This window comes from Hevea brasiliensis, chromosome 5, assembly GCF_030052815.1.
Source record: "Hevea brasiliensis isolate MT/VB/25A 57/8 chromosome 5, ASM3005281v1, whole genome shotgun sequence".
NCBI classification, from domain to species: Eukaryota; Viridiplantae; Streptophyta; class Magnoliopsida; order Malpighiales; family Euphorbiaceae; genus Hevea; species Hevea brasiliensis.
The window spans coordinates 15195245-15218445 of record NC_079497.1 but is presented as its reverse complement, the minus strand read 5'-3'; the positions used below and the strand labels follow the sequence as shown (position 1 = coordinate 15218445).

At 32.3% G+C, this 23201-nt stretch overlaps 1 protein-coding gene across 1 annotated transcript; it reads right to left on the bottom strand.

Annotated features, from left to right (window-relative positions):
• Positions 1–19452: 19452 nt before the first annotated feature.
• Positions 19453–22149, bottom strand: LOC131180081 (uncharacterized). Its single transcript, XM_058147685.1, has 6 exons — positions 22075–22149; positions 21567–21762; positions 21190–21498; positions 20923–20953; positions 20618–20717; positions 19453–19968 (listed from the first exon to the last, which is right to left on the bottom strand). The coding sequence occupies exons 1-6, from the start codon at positions 22147–22149 to the stop codon at positions 19453–19455; spliced, it is 1227 nt and encodes a 408-aa protein (XP_058003668.1).
• Between the last annotated feature and the right edge of the window lie 1052 nt (positions 22150–23201).

The window sequence follows — 23201 nt, the reverse complement described above, 5'->3', positions numbered from 1 at the left end:
GAAAAGTGTTACTTCTACACAGATCATAAGAGTTTGAAGTATTTGGGCACCCAGAAAGAGTTGAATTTGAGACAGAGGAGATGGTTAGAGTTGATAAAAGACTATGATTGTCTGATAGACTATCAGCCAGGGAAAGCTAATATTGTGGCTGACGCCTTAAGTCGCAAGACTATGGTAAGTCTACTGGTTACTCCTTTGTCTATGGTACATGAGTTGAGATTATTACATGCCAGCTTAGAGATAAATGATGAGGGGCAGACAACAGTTGCATGGCATGTACAGCCAGTGTTGATTGATCAGATCAGAATGGTTGCTCAGAATGATGAAAGGTATCAGAAGCTATTGGAAGAAGTCAGGCAGGGCAAGAAACTTGAGTTGTTAGTTAGAGATGATGGTCTACTGCTACAGCAAGGCAGAATGTGTGTTCCTAATGATGTTGATTTGAGGCAGATCATTTTGAAGAAAGCACATGAGTCTCCTTTTACCATGCACCCTGGTGGCACAAAAATGTATAGAGGGCTAAAGGAGCATTACTGCTGGATGGGTAAGAAAAGAGATGTGGCAGAGTTTGTTTCCAAATGCCTAACTTGTCAGCAAGTGAAGGCAGAGTATCAAGTACCAACTGGTTTGTTACATCCACTACCAGTACCAGAATGGAAATGGGAGAGAATAATAATGGATTTTGTTATGGGACTTCCGAGGACACACAAGAGTCATGATGCAGTTTGGGTCATTGTTGACAAACTAACCAAGTCTGCTCATTTTCTGCCAGTTCGAATGGACTACAGTTTAGAAAGATTGGCCAAGTTGTACATTGATGAGATTGTGAGACTACATGGAGTGCCAGTATCCATCGTATCAGACAGAGATCCTAGGTTCACTTCTAGATTCTGGGGTAGTCTTCAGAGAGCCCTAGGAACTAGATTGAACTTCAGTACGGCATTCCACCCACAGACAGATGGCCAGTCTAAAAGGGTAATTTAGATCTTGGAGGACATGCTACGGTCTTGTGTGATTACATTTTAGGGCAGTTGGGACACACACTTGCCTTTGATTGAGTTTGCTTACAACAACAGCTACCAATCAAGCATTGGAATGCCTCCATATGAAGCTTTGTATGACAAAAAATGTAGAACCCCATTGTGTTGGGATGAAGTAGGTGAAAGGAAGATGATTGGGCCCAAAATTGTTCAGCAAACCGAGGAGAAGATCAGGGTGATCAAAGATTGACTTAAGACTGCATCAGACCGTCAGAAGTCCTATATTGATTTGAAGAGAAGGGATATTGAGTACACAGTGGGTGAGAAAATATTCCTCAAGGTTTCTCCTTAGAAGAAAATTATGAGATTTGGCAAAAAGGGGAAACTGAGTCCTTGTTTCATTAGGCCATATGAGGTTCTGGAAAGAGTGGGTCCTTTGGCATATCGGTTGGCACTACCTCCAAAGTTGGAGAAGATACATAATGTCTTCCATGTGTCTATGTTGAGGAGGTATCGATCAGACCCATCTCATGTACTACCAGTGGAAGAAATTAAAGTAAATCCAGACCTCATATATGAAGAAGAACCCATAGAGATTCTAGCTTATGAGGTGAAGCAGCTACAGAACAAGCAGATACCATTAGTGAAAATGTTATGGAACCATCATTCGAACCAAGAAGCTACTTGGTAACTAGAGGAGGACATGAGGAGACAGCACCCATAGCTGTTTAGAGATTGATACCAGGTAAAATTTCGAGACGAAATTTATTTTAAGGGGGGGAGAATTGTAACACCCCTATTTGTATAGCCTGGTATATTTCACTATTTCGGTAACCAGTGTCGGTCCGGACAATTAAGGGGATTATAACCACATCTAAGACAACTAGATAAGCCCTAAACACAAATAATTGGTAATTATCAATTAGTTAAGTATAAATAAGAAAAACAGAACATAAGAAGTTAAATGAGCAAAGAGTCATAGCGATGGGTGACTTTCTCGGGAAGGATTGCAAAGTCGATTTAAACTCAAATTTTGAACAGTAAAATGTGACATCGCAGTCCTTAAGACTATTGCGAACACAGTGAAAAAGAGAAAATCATGGAAAAGAATTGTTAAGCCAGTCAAATAATTAGGTTAGGGATCCAGAAGAAATATTGAATTATTTTCAAACCGGGTCAAACCGGCGAAGGGCAATTTGGTCAATTGACCCCGAGAGCTAACTCCTGACCTAACTGTCAAATTAAATTGGAGAAAAGAAAATTTCAGAATCAGGAATTAAATTAAAGAACTAATAAAAAAATAAAAAAAATAAAAAAAAAGAAAATGGAAAAGTAAAAAGTGATGACATCATGCATGACTTCATGCATGATGCAATAATTATTATAATTAAAATTTATTTAATTTAAATTTGTCATCTTCCTAAAGACATAAAAAGAAAAAAGAAAAGAAAAGAAAAAAAAAAGAGTGTCTTCCTCAAGTTTCCCATCCCATATCTCTCTCTCCCTCACCCTCACTTTTCTCCATTAAAGCTCATTTTGAGCTTGAAGAACTCCTTGATCTAGCCATAAATCCCATAGTCCCCTTAATTAAACCTTGTCTTTTAGTCTTGAAAAGAAGCTTGAGTAAGAAAGAAAGAAGAAAAGAAAAAGGGAATTGAAGATTGAAAATCAAAGGTTGAGGTTAGTGAGCAAACTTCCATTTCTTAGTTTAATCTCTATGTTTTTTGTTCAAGTAGCTTAGAAATTAACTTAAAATTAAAACAAAATAATTGTTGGAGAACTAGAGGAAAAATTTTCCCAGCTAGGGTTTGTGATGATAATATATGAATTTGATTGAATAAATAGTGTAGGTGTAACACCCCTATTTGTATAGCCTGGTATATTTCACTGTTCCGGTGACCGGAGTCGGTCCGAACAATTAAGGAGATTAGAACCATACTTAAGACAACTAGATAACCTATAAACACAAATAATTAGTAATGTCCAATTAGTTAAGTATAAATAAGAAAAATAGAACATAAGAAGTTAAACGAGCCGATAGTCACAGCGATAGGTGACCTTATCGGGAACGACTGCGAAGTTGTTTTAAACTCAAATTTAGAACCATAAAATGTGACGCCGCGGTCCTTAGGACCTTTATAAACACAGTGGACAAGAGAAAATTATGAAAAATAACTGTTAAGCCAGTCAAATAATTAGGTCAGGGAGCCGAAAGAAATATTGGATTATTTGCAAACCGGGAAGAACCGGCGAGGGGCAATTTGATCAATTGACCCCGAGAGCTGACTCCTGACCTAACTGTCAAATAAAATCGGAGAAAAGAAAATTTCAGAATCTAGAATTAAATTAAAGAACTAATAAAAAAAATAAATAGAAAAAAAAAAGAAAATAGAAAAGTTAAAAGGTGATGACATCATGCATGACTTCATGCATGATGCCATAAAAACAATACTTAATATATTTATTTAATTGGGATTTTTGGGTCTTCCATAAGGATAAAAACAAAACAAAAGAAAAGAAAAATAAAAATCAAAGTCTTCTTCCACCAAGCTTGCCGCCCTCACACACTCTCTCTCTCCCTCACCATTGCAAACTCCATTAAAGCTTGTCTTCAAGCTTTGAAACCCTCACTAAACCTTAACTTCTCCCATACTTGCTTCACAAAAACTTGTTCTCGTCACTTGGGAAGGAGCTTGACAACAAAAAGAAAAAGAAAGGAAGAAGTTTTGAAAAAAAAAATTCTACATAAAAGGTTAGTAATCAAATTTGATAATTTGAGTTTGATTCTTACATTTCTAACTTATTGAGCTTGTAAATAAACTTAAAATGGAAAGAAAATTTGTTGAGGGATTATATAGAATTTTGGACAGCTAGGGTTTGGTTGGACAAAGTATAAATTTGTTTGAGCTAAACATGTTAGGAAGCTTAATTGAGTTAAGGGAGCATGTTTATAATTGTTTAATTAGCCAAATGCAACAAATGACATGAATTAGGGTTTTGAACATTAGGGTTTAGAGACCAAAAATGTGAAGAAGTGCTAAATGATGTCTTTGACATAGTTTAAGGTGAGAAATGATCATTTGTGACCTAATTAAGTGTGTTAGAAGTGTTTGAATCAAAGTCAAATTCGGATTGGGTATGCACCATGACCAAAAGTCAACTTTGAGGGACCAAAAATGGAATTTTACAAGTCCAATTGGTATGGGAGAAATTGGGAATGAAAATAGGCACTAAATGACACAATTTTCATTTAGGAAACATGCCCAAAAAGTGACCAAAACCTAGTGAACAAATTGACCAAAATTGGAAAATTGCAGGCTACCCTGTATAAACTGATCAAATAAACAGTGTTTGTTTATTTGGTCATAACTCGAGCTAGGTAGGTCAAAATGACTTGAAATTTTACCAGTGGTTAGATGAGATATAGACCTAAAACTTTCATGAAGAACACAAACCCAAATTATGCCATTAACCCAATCAAATTACTGAACAAAGTTGAACCACTGAATCTGCAGAACTGCAGATTTGCCATATGAATAGTAAAGTTTCAATGGCTATAACTCTCTCTAGAAAACTCCAATTTATGTGATTCTTGAACCTATGGAAACCTAAGACATAGTAGAACATTTCATATGAAGAAAATTAGACCAAATTATGGACTTAACTTGATCAAATTGCTGAACGAAGTTGGAGCAATAAATCTGCAGAACTAAATTCTGCAGCATGAACAGTAACTGTATTTTGGCTATAACTTGAGCTACAAAACTCCAATTGGAGTGATTCAAAAAGGAGAATAAACTTAAGACAATAGGGAACATTTTCTATGAAGAAAGTTTTGCCAAATTCCAACAGTAAAAGGACCGATGAAACAGTGCAACTTAGGACTCTAAAATTGAAAATTGGCAATTTTGCTTTAAAGGCCTAAGTTTCGAGAAAATGACCAAAACCAACAAATTTAGTTACCAAAATGTGGTATGTGGGTGAAGTTGGAGTTTCCATACCTATTAAGCCTTAGAAAGTTAATAATTTGACTTGAATAGTATAGTGAATAGTAACCCGAAACACAAAAATTTCAAGAACGTCGAGTTTAGCACGTTAGAGCTAGGTAAAAGTGAAGCTAAATTTATTTTGGGTTTATGTTAAGTTCTAGTACTGAAACATTGTAAAATTGTGTGTTTCAGTTGGAATGAATACCGGGAAAGAACCCGAGGAACCGAGTCGAGGCCAAGAGGCGACTCGCTTGAGGTTTGTGCACAACGTGTAATTTTTGTAAATTATTTGCATATTGTTTTGAATGATTTGAAAAAGTGAATTGAGACATTATTTATGATGCTTTAATCGAAATTGTTGAAAGTTATTGTGTATATTTGAAATGACAATGTTTAGCAAATTATGAAGATAAGTTTTGAAACCACAGTGTCATGACCATATATTTGAACACCTCACTAGCACGACTAGTGGGGGTAATTAGTTTCGAATTTTGATTCCTTCTCTGGAGAAGTGTTGAGGTGTGCCAGTAGAAGAGGATGTGAATGGATATCCATATATTTGAGCTAGCTAGCCTTGTGATATGATTTCTCTTTAGCCTCTGGCTATTGAGATTCTATTTATTTCGAATGGCATGAACTAACTGTGAGTTTTATGAAATGTGTATGATACTTCGAAATGAAATTGTTTGGAATAAAATCTCATAATTCATGTTTTGTGTTTAACTCGCATGCTCAGTTCAATTTTTGAATAAATGTGATTTAAATTCTGCATAAAGATTATTTTAGTATGTTGTGCACCACTGAGTTCTAGTACTCAGCAATAGCTGTTATTGCTGTCGCAGATATAGAGACTAGAGGAGCAGCAGATTGAGCTGCTGAGGGTTGAGGATCTATTAGCTTGAAGTTATCGAGTATAGTTTATACCCTGGCTGTAAATATTTATTTTGATGTATTGCACATAAATGTATGGACATGTAAAAATGGTTCTTGAGCAGCTTGTACAAAGTTTGTATAAAATTTATAATAAATTTTAGTTTGAATTTTCTGAATATAAATTGTAGTATGATGTGTATACAAATTGTTTATCTTTAAGGAAATATGAATGAATGATATTGATTGACAGTATTTTGAGAATTGTTGAATTTTGAAATTGAGAAAATGGTTGAGATTGATTGTGAATTTGAAGAAGTAGTTGAAAAATTATTGGAAGTGTTTTTTTTCAGGTATTTGAAGAACTATTTTCTCAAAATACAGACGGAGCTCTGACAAAATTTTTATAAAATTTGCGGAAAAATAAAATGGACCAAAAATATTAACTAGTTTTAATTTTAATTAAATGTTTTAAATACCTATTAGAAAATGCTCACTACTGAACAAAAGTAAGAAAATTGTTTTAAAATCCCTTGTAGGGTACTTAATGAGTTATCGGTAGGTGAAGTTCGGTAGTTCATTAGGTATTCTATGGGATCATGTTATGCCTTACAGAGGAGTAAGGTGTGACAGTAGGTAAGCTTGAATTAGTATAGAAGTAATGCTAGTATTCTTGAAATTAGTTAAATGCAACAAATAGGTGAATTAGGGTTTGGCACCTAGGGTTTGAAAGACAAAAATGTGAGAATGTGTTAAATGGTGTGTTGGACTTGGTTTGAGGTGAGAAATGGCCATTTTGGACCAATTGGAGTATGTTAGAAGTGTTGGAACCAAATGCAAATTCGGATTGCTTAGGGTTATGCTGCAGGCAGCAGGACCAAGGTCCCTTTCAGGGACCAAAACTAAAAATTTACAAGTCCAATTGGTATGAAGCCAATTAGGAATGAAAATAGACACAAAATGGAACATTTTTCATTTAGGAATCATGCCCAAAAAGTGACCAAAACCTAGTGAACAAATTGACCAAATCCGGACTTAGGCAATCTGACCTGTACAAAAATGACCAAATAAATAGTGTTTATTCATTTGGCCATAACTTGGGCTAGACAGGTCTAAATGACCTAAAATCTTACCAGTGGAAAGTTGAGATATAAACCTAAAACTTTCATGAAGAATACAAACCTAAATTATGCCCTTAACCAAGTCATTTGGCCACCCAAAGTTGATGACCTAAAACTGTCAGAACCAGTTTAGTGCCCAAAAATTTGGGTTAAGTATAATTCGGCAGCTATGATTCAAATGGCTATAACTTGAGTTACAAAACTCCAATTGGAGTGATTCAAAAAGTAGAATAAAGTTAAGACAATAGGGAACATTTTCTATGAAGAAAATTTTGCCAAATTCTAACAGTAAAATGACCAATGGAACAGTGCAACATAAAACACCCAAAACTGAAAATTTGCAAATTTGCCTAAAAGACTTAAAATTTGAGTAAACAACCAAAACCAACAAATTTAGTAACCAAAATGTGGTATGTGGGTGAAGTTGGAATTCCCATACCTATTAAGCCTTAAAAAGTTAACAAATTGACTTGAATAGTGTTGTAAATAGTAATCCCGAAACACAAATTTTAAAGAACATTAATTTTAGCATATTAAAACTAGGTATAAGTGAATTTAAATTTATTTTGGATTTATGATAAGTTATGATACTGAAACACTGTGAAACTGTGTGTTTCAGTTGAAAAGAACACCGGGAAAGAACCCGAGGGATCGAGTCAAGGCCAAGAGGTGACTCGCTTAAGGTTTGTGCACAACATCAACATGCTTTAAAATTCATTTACAAAGTGCATGAAATGTGTATTATGCTTTTGCTTTGAATTGTTGAAAGTTTATTTGTGTATATTTGAAATGGCAATGAATGTTTAGTAAATTGTTAAGATAAGTTTTGAAACTACAGTGTCATAACCATATATTTGAACACCTCACTAACATGACTAGTGAGGGTAATCAGTTTCGAATTTTGATTCCTTCTCTGGCTGAAGTGTTGAGGTGTGTGCCAGTAGAAGAAGAAAAAGAATGGGTTCCCATATATTTGAGCTAGCTAGCCTTGTGATGTGACTTCTCTTTAGCCTCTGGCTATTGAGATTATATTTGTCTAGCTATATTAAATTTCTACAGTTAAACATCCCTTATTTTTGTTTTGAGAATTGATTGGTTTTGAGATTATATGTTTGTTTTTTTTAATGAAACTTAGGACAAATTGAGTTTTAGTTTAATCTTTTAATCATTCTTCTGTTATGATAAACTATTCTATAGAAGTCCATGACTGAAGTCCATAAGCTTGTGTGGGATTACTGGTTTCCAAACATTGCTTTTGTTTCCCTTGGTTTCCTAAGCATCCTAGCTAGTTTATCTTCTTTTGCTCTCTTTTTAGTCTTCTTTGTATCAGCAGGTTTTTCCATATTGATAAAAGCACTATGATGGATAATGGATGTACATAAAAGTTTTTTTTGTTTTATTTTGTTTATTATTATTATTATTTTTTCTTCATCTCTTGCCTTGATCTTAATCTACACTATTACAATTAGAATATTCATTTGCACAGGTTAGATATTGAAGTGTCCTTTTTTTTATTGCATTTTTATGTTCTTGCAGAAAAAAGCCTTTTCAGGGCAGGCTGCTTGAAGCCCTTATACTATGATATTCTGACTTCAACTTAGGATATATTATGTAATTTTGAAAAATGCTAAATAAAATATTCAGGGCAGGCTGCTTGAAGCCCTTATACTATGATATTATGACTTCAACTTAGGATATATTATGTAATTTTGAGAAATAATAAATAAAATATTTGTTAGCGATTCATTTCATATTGTTTCCTTACTTTTCTTCCTGTGTATTAGTGTTTAGGTTAAAATAGTTGTTTCAATGAATGTATTGAAATAGGCATGTTAATTTCTGAAATAATAGGGTAAATGTTATGTTGCTCTGCTTTTAGCATAAGAAAAATAATCAAATAACCTACAGCTAATGTGAATTATCATTATTTTGGTAATTTTAGAGTAACCATTTGAGTTTCATATTCTATTAAATCTTGATGATTCAGATAGAAACCTCTGCAATTGAATCTATAAGATATGATACAATATTATTTCTTGAAATGCATGAAAGGACATGAGATTTTTTATACATACTGCTAAATCTTCCAGTATATTGTTTGACTTCAAAATTTCTGGTTGTAATATTTTCAATGAATCAACAATCAAACCTTAGTGAAGGATTATCATGGACTGATACCTTGCATGATAGCTCTAGAATTTTGTACATGTTTATGACCTTCTGCTTCTTTACACTGAATAGATGATTAAATAATTTAATGAGCAGTACTGAGCAGCAATTAGATTCTTTCTACCTATAAATATTTGCTGCCCAATAGAAAGGCAATTTTTATTCGATCATCAACTCACTTTCATCATTTCATTTGTCTAAAAGATTCATTCTACTACATTTCGTAAGCTTCTGTATTGAACTTTTGCCATAAGATGATATATAAAAGCACAATTTAGTTGGTAACAATGGTAGAAATTTATTAGTATTTCATTTTCAGTTATTTACATGAACTTTTCTCAAGAATTTTTTTCATTTTCTGATGTTCATTTAATGCAAGAATGGGTTATAAACCCTTCTGAAGAGGGGATTATCAATTTCGCAACGGTAAGATACACAAATTTCTTGTTAGCTATAGTCTCTGGGAAGGTTGAAATTAAAGGTCCCAGTATACTTGCAGCTTATACACTTTGTGCCATAACACTTTAAGCACTTATAGATTTAGAGGATGGTAGTTATCCTTACAAGAAGTGGATTGACAATTACTCATATGAGTATTTTTAGGTAAATGTTTTTGTATTGAAAAATAAAAATAATGATGATAATAATTCATCAAAAGAGTCTTCCATAAATTATGTCAAATAATAATGTTTAAATAGTTTTATCATTTTAAAATTTAATTTAAATATTATAAAATCATTTAAATTAAATTATTTTAATAAAATAATTTTATCATTTTAAAATTTAATGTAAATATTATAAAATCATTTAAATTAAATTATCTTAATAAAATTAAGTCAAGTTCTACTAAAAAATAGTTAATTTTGTTAAATCATTAGTAATTAATACAAATATTGTTTAGTTTGTTTTGCATTAATTCGTGACTTTGATACTTAAATCCTCCAAATTAATTATATTAAATGTTAATGTTTTTAGTAAATATTTATTTTTTAAATATTTAATTATTATTGTATATCATTTATAATTATATCATACATATCTTTTTCATCCTTACATTTTTATTAATTTTTTTTAAAAAAAATTATTTTTATACGATAATTAAAATATAAATGATATACTATCTTAATAATTTGATCTTTCATCTATTACTGTAATAATATGATTATAACAACAACTATGATTTAATTTTAAATTAATTAGGGTAAACTGTATTGTCCTTTTAGTCATTTAGTTTTATGTTAATACTAATCGAAACCCTACACTACATATAGATAATTAATAAAATTATATTGATAAATTATTTAACAGAAATTTTAAAAATAAAGTAATTATATTTTTTAATAAATGGTACATAAAAATATAAATATTTTCATTTAATAATAAATTAATTTTTTTTATGATGTAGCTGATTCTTATCTATTTTTTGCGTAAATGTATTTTTTTATTTATGTTCTTACTTTTTTTAATATTATCATATTTGTAATTTTGTATAGTTATTTCTTATATCGTATTCTCAATTTTTCACTTCTTTTTTGTCTGCCTATATTTGTGCATTCGCTTAGACATAAGAATATAAATCCCAGATAAATTCACCTGGCATCATTTTTTTTCACTCCAAATCCACATATATATATATATATATATATATATATATATATATATATATATATATATATATATATATATATATATAAAGTAATATACAATGAATATAATTAATATAGATATATTTCTAATGTTATAATTAATAATTAAATAAAATATTAATTTTAAATTTTTAAATTTAAAAAATTAGTAATTGATTCAATCAAAATTAGAAAAAATAAAAAAAATCAACAAATTTTAAAAATATATAAATATGAATACTAATGAAGAGCCTCATATTCTCTTTGCTTTAGCTTTAATATAAATATACAGATACAGATATAAATATAGACTTTTAACAAATGTTTATTTTTTAATATTTAAATATTATTGTTATTATATATTATTTATAATTTAATCTAACCATGAATATTATCATCATCATAACATTCTCCTTAATTTTTAAAATTAATTATTCAATTATATATAGATTATATTAAGATTAATTAAATTATATATTATATATCATCTTAATAATATGGTCTTTTACACATAATTATATTAATCAATCAGTGTTATAAAAAGTATACACATTTACACAAGCACAGCGATGCTCTAATAGAACCATCTTATGACTTATTTGGTTTATATAATTGAAGTTATTAGCTGATAGTTGATAATTGATTGAAGTCTGATTTATACTATGTATTTGGTAAAACTATATCTAATTATTGGTGTATATGTAAAATGATTATTAAGGGTATATCATGTAATTTATATTACTATTGAAATAAATATATAATTATTAATTTATTATATATTATTTATTTTATTATTAAAATAAATATATAATAATTAATATATACAATTTGATTGTTGATAAAGAATAGATAAAATTCAATGCATTTGTTTATATTTGTGGTGAGGATAGAATGTTGCTAGCATCAACTTCATAAATATAGCTTTATCATTCTATTATCTATCCCAGCTGTTATGTGGTCAGAATTAACCAAATTTTCTGCAAACGAGAACTAGCCAAATTCGAATATAGAAAATGCATGTTTCAAGTATTATTAAATAAGTTCAGAAAGACGATAACAATAACGGTATTTGAAGTTATTTCAATATATATATATATACACACACTCATCATCTGATTCTGATGGGGAATATAGAAAATGTACTTTTGCAAGGTTTTTTTTTTTTTTTAAATTTCTTAACAGTTAAAAACTAATATTTGATCTGTCATATTTATAAAAGCATTTTTGAGGATTTAGATGCACAATCACTAATTAATGCAAAGTTGAGTAAACAAATCAACATCCCACGTAGATAATAAAAGATAATATATCAGCAGAACCAAATCCTCAAGGGATTGTGAAAACAATGTCAGTAAATTTACTATTACAATTATTCATCAGCATAACTTTATCCAAAATCAATTAATTCTTCTAATTAATTAGAAGAACTCCGGTTGGCACTGTTTAAGGTTTGGGATTCAAGTATTACTCCTAGCGGCAATAGCAGTAAAGGGGAGAACAGGGATGGTGCAAGTAAAAGTCATAGTACAATGTTGGACTTAAAACTACATTTATATTTTTCCAGTTTTAGTTGTTTTGCTAGTTTATGAAGGTTAATTAGAGTTTGAGTGTTGTAATCTTGGGTGGTTATTTCTATTTTAGATGAAGCAATATAATTTATAATTAGCGTTTTTGTCTAGCTATATTAAATTTCTACAGTTAAACATCCCTTATGTTTGTTTTGAGAATTGATTGATTTTGAGAATATATATTTGTTTTTTTAATTGATTTTTTTTAATGATGCTTAGGAAAAATTGAGTTTTAGTTTAATCTTTTAATCATTTTTTTGTTATGATAAACCATTCTATAGAGCATGATTGAAGTCCATCAGCTTGTATGGGATTTCTGGTTTCCAAATATTATTTTTGTTTCTCTCGGTTTCAGTAGCATCCTAGTTAGTTTATCTATTGTTGCTCTCTTTTTAGTCTTCCTTGTATTCGCAGGGTTTTTCAGATTGATAAAAGCATTATGATGGATAATGGATGCAAACTGAAGACTTGTTGGATAAACTTAGTGTTCCTTTGACAGCCAAAGAGCTTAACATTATTGAAAGGCTTTATCACCAAGCCATTTAACTTGAAATAGAGTTCTTCAAATGTGCAACAACTTTCTAAGCCCACCGTGGTTCCTTATGGTGATGAGTCTAAGATGTTGCTAAGGCTAAGGCAATGGAATTTGAAAAGCAGTAGGAATAAAGTCTTGAAAAGGAATCATCAGGGACTTGTATCAGCAGGGTATGGAACTTGATTGGGATTAAAGAAAGGTAAATATACTCTTTTTAATTTTGAAAATTTTTGAATCTTATAAACTCAATTCTTGTCTTTAACTTTCACTCTTTCATTTTCTTTCTTTTCATTCTTTCATTTTCTTTCTTTTCATCTTTTAAGTACTGAGTAATTGCATCTCAAAGTCGACTGAGAGCATTAAATAGCCAACTTATCACATTTAATATCTTAAAATTAGAGGAATTTCCACTTAGACAAAAGTAATAATATAACTACCCAAAGAAGAACTAGATCCTAAGGCAATTGCCACTAAGATGTTAAAATTACAATAGAAAGACCTTTGGCGAAAGCATGCACCAATTTAATAATCGAAAATGCTTTTTGGCATAAAAAAAATGTCACAAATGGCACAAATGGATATAAATTGTCTAACTCATCCTTTATATGAATAGAGAGAATATTGGGAGGGAAAATGGTGAACGAAACTTGGCACAATTGTTGCTCATTAAAGTTAAATAATCTACCAGCTAACTCATAAATATTATTTGTGATAGTTCCAAAAGAATAATTAACGAAGCCAACTGTCATTTTGCATAAAATGAAAAAAGTTTAATTAATATTACAATAAAAGCAACATATCAGAATGAAATAATCTCAAATGGAACTACTAAAAGAATAATAATCTTGTTTTGAATTTGTTGATTCATATAACTCTTTGAAGATGGAAGTGACAAACGAAATAATGCGTAGAAGGATAGTTGCTGATGTATTCAGATGTAGTTAAGATGGTAGTATTTTCAACTAAGAAGATAACATATTTGATGAAGATACTGTCATGAATGAAAACTCCATGAATGCAGGAATCGAGGAAGCGAACTCCACGGAGGACAGTCTTACCATTTTTTGATCAAAGAGATGATGAAGATGTTGAAGGTGTCGACATGAGTGAACTGCCATGAATGAAGGTATGCAAGAAGGAAATTTTGTCGAGGATGTTCAACGTAATTCTGTAGATGAGGGTCCATGACCAGATATGTGGTTTCCAAGTGTGGACAACATGTTTGAGTTTTATCAAGAGCATGCGAGATTTTAAGGTTTTAGCGTTGTAAAAAAATCATGTTCAAAGGGTCAGAAATATTATTGTATCAATTGTGATAGGGGAAGAAAATCAAATGCTAATAAGTTATCAAAAAGGATTTGTTCAATGAAGAGTTTCTTAGAAAGAAGATGAAGATAAATACAAATAAAGGTTTGTTCAATAAATCAATAGTGTACTTCTTTAAATCAATAGTGTACTTCAATAAATCAATAGTGTAATTGAAACTCACATAATATTAATTATAGAAGGTAGCTTAAGGAAAGCATAGGAATTCTTATCCTATTTACTCAAGTAGTTGTTAGATAGAAAAGAGAGAATGAAATTCAAATTTCACTCTCTCTCCTCACATCTCTTTTATTCAAAATTTTGATAAGGATGGTTAAGTCATTTTATGAGCATTTGTGCCATTTGTACCACAGCATTTGTGCCATTTAGCAATGTCCTTTAATAATATTCATAACTTGTTTACTTGCTCTAACAAGACATACAACACATTCTTATTAATCAGATGTCATTCTTTTCGCCTTATAAATATATGCTTATTATATTTTTATGTAATTAAAGAAAATATAATTAATATAATCAAATCAATTTTTTTTTTTAAAATATACCATATACTCATATTGCTCATTAAAAGTTAAATATCTCATGCTACTATAATGTTTTTTTAGAGCTAATAGTTTTTTTTAATCCATATTTAAATATGGGTATATTAATAAATTAATAAATAAACTATTATTAAAAATGAAAAGTGACATATAATTGATGACAGTCGAAAAAAGAAAGTGAATCTGTCACGATCTGATTCTATGGGTTAGACCAGTACTAAAACCTTGGCTGGCATAAAGTACCTGAAGCCTATAGTAAGTCTTATTATTCCTAAACCCATAATCTGGCCCAAATTCAAGGCCCAACATACAAATAAACTAAAATAAAATAAAATATTATAAATCAATTTAGGCTAGCTCAATCCATTAACCGTCAGAATCACAACTAGGGGAGCCTATTTCAACTTGACACCAATTTGCATAAATAATTTAATTTTTCTTTTATTAATCAATATATTTATAAAATAGTATCACAGCAGAGTTCTAAGAATAAAACAAATAATTAAATAAACTAACAAAGAAATAAAAATTCCTAAGTAACGATATTGTTGCCTGCGGGAAAATAGTGTAGGCTAGACTCCGAATAAAATTACTCCTCCTGCAACATGGGAAAAAATTATTAAACAGGAGTAAGTGTTCGACTCAGTGAGTTTAGATGTTAATTACAGATGTAATTTTTACAACTATCTAAAACTAATACAATTCTACTATGAAATGAATATTCAACACATATAACAAAGTATTCACCCAATATTCACGCGAAAAGATAATTTGGAGCTGCTCACACATCTAGTGAATTATATCAATGCATAAATATGGGAGCTAATCCCATATATAGCTCTATCAATTCAAATCCCAACAGTGAGCTCAATTCAAGCGGGACTTTTGCTTAAATCCAAATGCGAGGGCCAGAGACATCAATTCAAAGTCGTGCTACACCCCAACTTTCCATATCCACAATGACTGAATTCCAGCGAGACTAGCTCAAGCCGTAACTAACAATCCAACCACATCCATCATATGCCATGTATAACACACACACACAGAGTTTCAATTTATCCTCAGAGTAGTAAATACAAATAATTATCAACAAATAAATATGCAACAGTAAGAATGCTCCTAATTTATTTAATTAAGTATGTAAATATATTTATAAAATACATGAGCATGGCAAAAATATAAATAATATTGCAATTACAAAAATAATCAATATCAACTCACAGACTGATCTATTCAGCTGCAGCTAGTTTAGCTGGAATGATTAGATGACCAATTCGATCACTTATACAAACCCACTAATCTCTATCAATTGACTGACAGAGTTAACTAATTAATTTAAACTACAAAAATAATAATTAATCTTAGGATCTTGCCGAAATTTTGACAGACTTTTCTCTATAGCTAGACTTAACCCCCTGCAAGAAAACTCAACCAAACACAGCACACAGGGTCTCAGACCCACAACAATAATCACAATGCCCATCTAGAGCCTACAAAAAACCTAATATAAGTCAAATCTTTCAAATTTCAGCTCGAGTCCCTAACTCCTCTACAGTCCAAATAATTATTTTCAGCACTTTAAAAATTATAAAAATATTCTTGTAGGTCCTCTAAATCATTTTTGTATCAATTAAATTCATTTTATTTAATTTTACTAAGTTAGGAATATTTTACAAATTAGCCAGCTAGCTTAACCGAGATAAAAATTATACAACTTGGGTTCAAGACTACCTTCACAAATTCTACTATCTTAAACGTATCCGAAATGTTTAAAAACGCTGGAAATGATTGTAAACATGACCACCTTCCGGGATGGCCCACTGAGCATTCAAATCAGGCTGAAAACTCGGTTCCGAGTGCCAATGAGTCATTACCGATCCGATCGTACCTAAAAGAAACTCATGAATTGTTAATAATTATCATATAATTATATATAATTTACGGGCATCGAAAAAATTTGAAAATCTCACCGAGCGATATGTACCATCCAATAATCTCCTTTTCCAAACAGTATTCGATTAAAGTAGAGTTGGTCTCATCTCAAAAGTTTCGTCGTGCTCAATTTAACAATGGTCTTAGATCATTGACCCGACGATCAGATCATCATAGATCTAATCAGAAAGTTTCAAATTTACCCATTTTCTCTCTCTTCGGTTTTCGCCATTCCAGCCACCAAACTCGTTGCCATCGGTCAGAAAATGAAGTTGGGTTCATAAGGAGTCAAGTGCCACTTGGATTACCAGCGTTGGCCACTGGAATCAGCCGAAAAATGGCCTGCAAGCTCACACTCCATCACTCTCTCTCTCCTCATCTCCCACTGCTGTTGCCTCCATTTGTTGTCATTTCTTGTCCACTAGTGGTTGCCGAATCATCCTAAAGCCGACTGGAGCTTTGCAAGTTGCTGGGGTTCGCTGGACACGGAGGAAAAATAGGGAAGGGGTTTCAGGTGGAAGGAGGTGCATGAGGGAGGGAGAGGTAAAGAAAGAGAAAAGGGGGAGGGGCTTACTACACGTTATTGGGCAGTCTTTTTTTTTTTTTTTACTTTTAATTACAACTAAGTCCTCCAACTTTTGAAAGTTATTCACTTAGGTGCAAACATTTCTCAATTAAATCCACTTCTACTTCAAATTATTTAGATCTAGTTTTAAATAAAATAATAACACTAATAATAATAATTTTAGAATTAGTAAAAATATTAAAACATTAAAATTAAATCAATAAGAAATATAATTTATTTAAATTAATATTTTGAATTTAAGAAAAATAGAATTACAAAAATCCAAGGTATTACAATTTTTCTCCCTTAAGAAAATTTGTCCCTGAATTTCTAAACAAACAAGGGAAAAAGAAACTCACTTGCTTTTCATTACTAGTCATGGAAAGGATATATATACAGAGTGTAGTTACAATAAAGATAAGAGTCTTATCTATATACATAGTGCAGTTACAATAAAGATAGGAGTCTTATCATCTTATAAGCTTATCAACATATCTAGTTTGTTACAGTAAATCGATTACATGGGATAGGATACCCTTATCATGCCCCCTCAATTCGAACAGTTTGAGGATCGAATTGTAAGCTTATCACGAAGTTGAACATGTCTTGTGCGAGAAACGACTTTAGTGAGTAAATCAGCAATTTGATATCTTGAGGAGATAAATCGAACATGTAACTCTTTCTTTGCCACTTTATCACAAATAAAATGGAAGTCAACTTCAATGTGTTTGGTGCGTGCATGAAACACCAGATTTGCAGATAAATAAGTAGCACCAATATTATCACACCAAAGATTAGGGACAGTTGTCGGTAAATAAGAAATCTCACATAGCAAGGAGTGCAACCAAGTGGCTTTAGTAGTAGCAGCTCTAATGGTCCTGTATTCAGCTTCAGTTGATGATTTAGCCACTGTCTTTTCTTTCTTTGTGCTCCATGACACCAAGTTACGTCCCATGCAAATGGCATAGCCAGATGTGGATTTCCTGTCATCCTGGTTACTTGCCCAATCCGCATTCGTTTAGATATTGATGGCATTATTTTTAGACTTGGAGAGATAAAGACCATAATCTGCTGTAAGTTTAAGATAACGTAGAATACATTTGACTGCACACCAATGATCCTCCATTGGATCATGAATATATTGAGATACTTTGTGAACAGAAAAACAAATATTCGGTCTAGTAAACTGTAAATATTGTAAAGAACCAACAACACTTCTAAACAAGGCAACATCTTTGGCTTTTTCCCCCTTGGCAGTAGTGAGTTTAATGTTGGGACACGATGGTGTTGTAATCCCTTTGCAGTCATGCATGTTAGTCTTATGTAGTAAGTCAACTACATATTTCTTTTGAGTTAACAAAAGACCATTTTGCATGAAAGTTGCTTCCAAACCAAGAAAGTAGTCTAACTGTCCAAGATCTTTACGCATGAAGTGGTGCTATAGTTGATGAATAGTTGAAGCAAGAAACTTTGAATCACTCCCAGTTAACAAAATATCATCAACTTATACTAAAATGAAGGCATGAAGAGAACCTTGTTTATAGATAAACAACGAGGAATCAGCACAAGATGGTGTAAAGTGTAATTGAACTAATGCATCCAGTAGCTTTTGGTACCATTGTCTAGGTGCTTGACGTAAACCATAGAGGGACCTCTTAAGATGACACACATGGTTGGGTTTTTCCTTGTCCAAAAAACCAGGCGGTTGCTCCATAAAAACTGAGTCATGTAGATCCCCGTGAAGAAAAGCATTTGATACATCGAGTTGCTTAATTGGCCAGTCATGAGAAATGGCAATAGACAAAATGACTCTAAAAGTGACTGGTTTAATGACCGGAGAAAAGGTGTCAGTGAAATCAATACCAGGTCTTTGATGAAAACCTTTTGCTACAAGGTGAGCTTTATAGCGATCTACACTTCCATCGGGTTTCTACTTGATTCGAAAGACCCATTTACACCCAATGACATTCTGAGCAAGGGATCGAGGAACCAATTCCCATGTTCTGATTTTAAGAAGTGCAGTAAATTCGTCATTCATGGCGTATCGCTAGTGTTTGTGAGGTGTAGCCTTGGAATAACATGTGGGAATAACTAAACTGTCTTGTACTACCAAGAAGGTTTGTGGTTTCAGATGGCCAGTTTTTGCATGTGTTTGCATGGGATGAATATTTTGGCTACTTGTTGAAATGAGATTGTCATTATTATTGGATAAAGAAGGCGGTGATTGGGATTAGCAAGAGGATGAGTCAACAACAATTAATAAGCTATCTTCGGTTGACGGTGATAGGAGGTGGCTACGTTGGGTAATAAGGGTTGGGGAAGAGGACATTGGGTCAAGAGTTGAAGTGGTGTTGGGTGATAGGGAAGAAGGTGGTGGAGCGGAGGTTGGGTGAGTTGTTGTTGATAAACTAGGCGGTGAAGATGGGATAGATGGATGAGGGATAGATAGGTGTTGCTTGTTTAAGTGGGATGGTGTAGTGGAGTTGGAGACGTGTTGCTTATTGGATTGGATGAGGACAAGAGGAGAAGTCAGAGTGGTTAAGGTGTTTGGTGATTGACTAAGTATTAAAGTCATGTGATGACCATGAGAAACATGCATGGAAGGTATAGGTGGCAAGCCAATAAGACTTGGTTGGGATGGATTTGACAAGTTAACATGATTAGTGTCAGGAGAAATATTGGGAGGTGGTAGTGGAGCAGGGACCCATGGCATTATAGATGTAGAATTTGGCTCAACTTCACGTGACTGCAATTTAAAAGGAAACACTTGCTCAAAGAAAATAACATGGCATGAAATATAAATTTTACCAGTGAAAGAATCCAAACAATAATATCCCTTATGCAATTTACTATAACCCACAAAAATACATGGTGTGGAACAAGGAGCTAATTTATTTTTAGCATAAGGAGTGAGCCAAGGATAATAAAGTGATCCAAAAACACGTAATGGAGTATATTTTGGCTTAATTCTAAAGAGCAGTTCATAAGGAGTGGACGGTTGTGTTTGAATCAATGGTAAGCGATTTTATGGTATACACTGCAATTTCAAAGGCATAAGTCCAGTATTTGGCGGGTACATTGGCATGGTGTAATAAGGCCTTACTAGTTTCTACAATACGTTTATGCTTTCTTTCAGCACAACCATTTTGCTCAAGTGTGTGAGGACAAGAAATGCGTTGGGTAATATCATTATCTCTCAAGTGTTTAGTTAAGGCTTGAAACTCACCCCCCTAATCAGCTTGGAAACTTTTAATTGGTAGGTCAAAATATTTTTCATTAATGTGACGAAAATTAATGAAAACGTTAAGCATTTTCGATTTTTGTTTCAAGAAAAAGATCCAACAATATTTGGTAAAATGATCATAAAAGAGAACATAATAATGACAACCATTAACAGAAGCAATAGGAGAAGGTCCCCAAACATCAAAGCAAATTAATTCTAAAGGTCTAGAAACGGGAGAATGAGAATCCACAAATGGCAACTTATGAGTCTTGCTAACATGACAAGCATTACAAGGCAAATTAATAGATTAATTTTTATAGAAAGCTAAATTATTTTTGGAAAGAACATGATCAACAATACGATGATTGGCGTGTGCCAAACGAGCATGCCAAGTCCCGAATTCCGCAACATTAGCAATAGGTTAAGCAACAAGAGTAGAAGAAAGTGGCATGAGGTAGAGACCATTGTTATTCTAGCCTTGATACAGTACCCATTTCGTGTGGATATCCTTAATGACAAAGGAATCAGAGAAAAATTCAATAGACACAGAATTTTGGTTAGTCAAGGCATAAACAGAGAGTAAATTGCGATTCATAAAAGGAGAGCACAAAATATTATCAAATCGAAAGAAATTATTATTAATACAAAAAAAAGAAGAACCAACAGAAGAAATCGGAAGTGATTTACCATTTCCAAGTAAAATTTTATCAGTACCATGATAAGGCAATTAGTGAGTGAGGTTACCACGATCAATAGTCATGTGAAAATTAGCACCAGAATTAATAGTCCATTGCTGCGGTGGGTCATTGCTGCTTGTTGCAAAATTGGACATAGGCTTAGGACGATTGGATGAGGTATGTGGTGTAGATGACTTCTTGGGAGTAGGACATTGTCTAGCCAAATGACCATTGCCATTACAATTGTAGCAAACAGTTGTAGGACTAATGGAAAAATGTTGTGAGAAAGTATTAGAGAAACACCCTCGACCATGGCCACCACGGCCATATCCTAAACAACGATTAGAATTGCTAGGATTGCTAGAAGATTTAAAAGCTAATTGGGCAGTAGGAGAAATAGCAAAATCAAGAGACAAAGTCCATCAAATGTGATGGAAGTATTACAGGCTTCAATTGCTCTTGAAAATGGACGAAAATCAAGGCCAAGTCCATCCAAGATATCATTAACAAGCATGTCCTCGGGCATAGGACAGTGTAGAGTGGCCAATTGATCAAAGAGTGACTTAGCGCAATGCATGTAATCATCAACAGATTCATTGCCCTTAGAGAGATGTTTCAATTGCTTTTGAATTTGCTGAACCTGGGTTCGAGTGCCAGAGGCAAATATATTGTTGAGTTTTGTCGAAGCTTCTCCAGCGGTTTGAGCATTAATAACTTACGGCAAAATACTATTAGAGACAGAACTAAAAATCCAACTGAGGACCAACTGATCCTCATGAAACCATCGGTCATAAAGTGGATTAGCATCACCATTTTCTAATGTTTGAGATGGTGGAGTAAAGGAAACACTGATGTGATTAGAGAGATTATAGCTATGTAGTAGAGGTTTAAATTAAGCTTGCCATAGAAGATAATTGCTTGACGTAAGTTTGATAGAAATAAACTGGCTAACATTCGGATAGGTAAAAGCAGAAGCTTGAGAAGAAGATGAAGAAGAAGAGACTAAGGCTTGTGTGTTATCAGCCATGTTTTGTGGCCTATGGCTCTGATACCATAAAAGAGCAAGGAAAATGAATCTCATTTGCTTTTTCATTACTGGTCACGGAAAGGATATATATACAGAGTGTAGTTACAATAAAGATAGAAGTCTTATCTATATACACAGTGTCACACCTTACCCCTCTGTAAGGCATAACATGATTCCGTAGTATACCTAATAAATTACCGTACTTCACTTACCGATAACCCATTAAATATACTACAAGAGATTTTAAAACCATTTTCTTACTTTTTGAAAGTGGTGAGCATTTTTTGTAAGAATTTAAAGTATTTAATTAAGTTTAAAAGTCATGTAAAATTTTTGTCCATTTTTATTTTTTCGTAAATTTTAGAAAATTTCGGCAGAGTGCTTACAGTATTTGCAAAAACCGAAAATTTTACCTATAGAAAAATACTCCCAAATATATCACTTCAACCCAATTGCAACCACCAAAACTCAAATCATCACAAATCCAACCAATCTCCACAATTCATGACAATTGCAAAACATTTAAGTAAATCCATTCTCATTACATTTAAAATATTTGATTTCATTCACAATATAGTTCACAAACACAACAAGCCAAGAGATAATAATTTTATATATGACTATACAACTGCTCAATTACAAAAATACATATGATTATAACATTATTTATATCAACTAATTACAAGGGTATAACTAAATACTCGTACAAAAGCCTTAATATAGTCCCAACAATCAGCAGCTCACTCTGCTGCTTTTTCCTTATCTCTATCTGCGATAGCAAAGAAAGCTATCGCTGAGTATAAAAATACTCAGTGGTGCACAATAAAATATAAAATGCAAAATATAAAACATTTGTAATTAATTCACAGTTCAAATATTTCACAATCACATTTCAATTTTCAAATCACATTTATCACAAATCACAATTTAAATATTTCACAATTTTTAAAGCTTAATATAACATAAATTTGATCAAACAATTTAATAAACACAGTGTTGCCAATCAATAACACAACTTAGGCAATAACACAAAATTTTCAAACATGCCGTGT

Bases quoted from the DNA above. Each gene is read 5' to 3' on its own strand.
- LOC131180081 (XM_058147685.1), bottom strand. From the start codon at position 22,149: ATGGCTGATAACACACAAGCCTTAGTCTCTTCTTCTTCATCTTCTTCT. The intron at 21,763-22,074 runs GTTAGCCAGTTT...ACTCGAACCCAG, and splicing joins CTGCTTTTACCTATCCGAAT to GTTCAGCAAATTCAAAAGCA. The intron at 21,499-21,566 runs GTAATACTTCCA...CTGCCCAATTAG, and splicing joins TTCAAGAGCAATTGAAGCCT to CTTTTAAATCTTCTAGCAAT.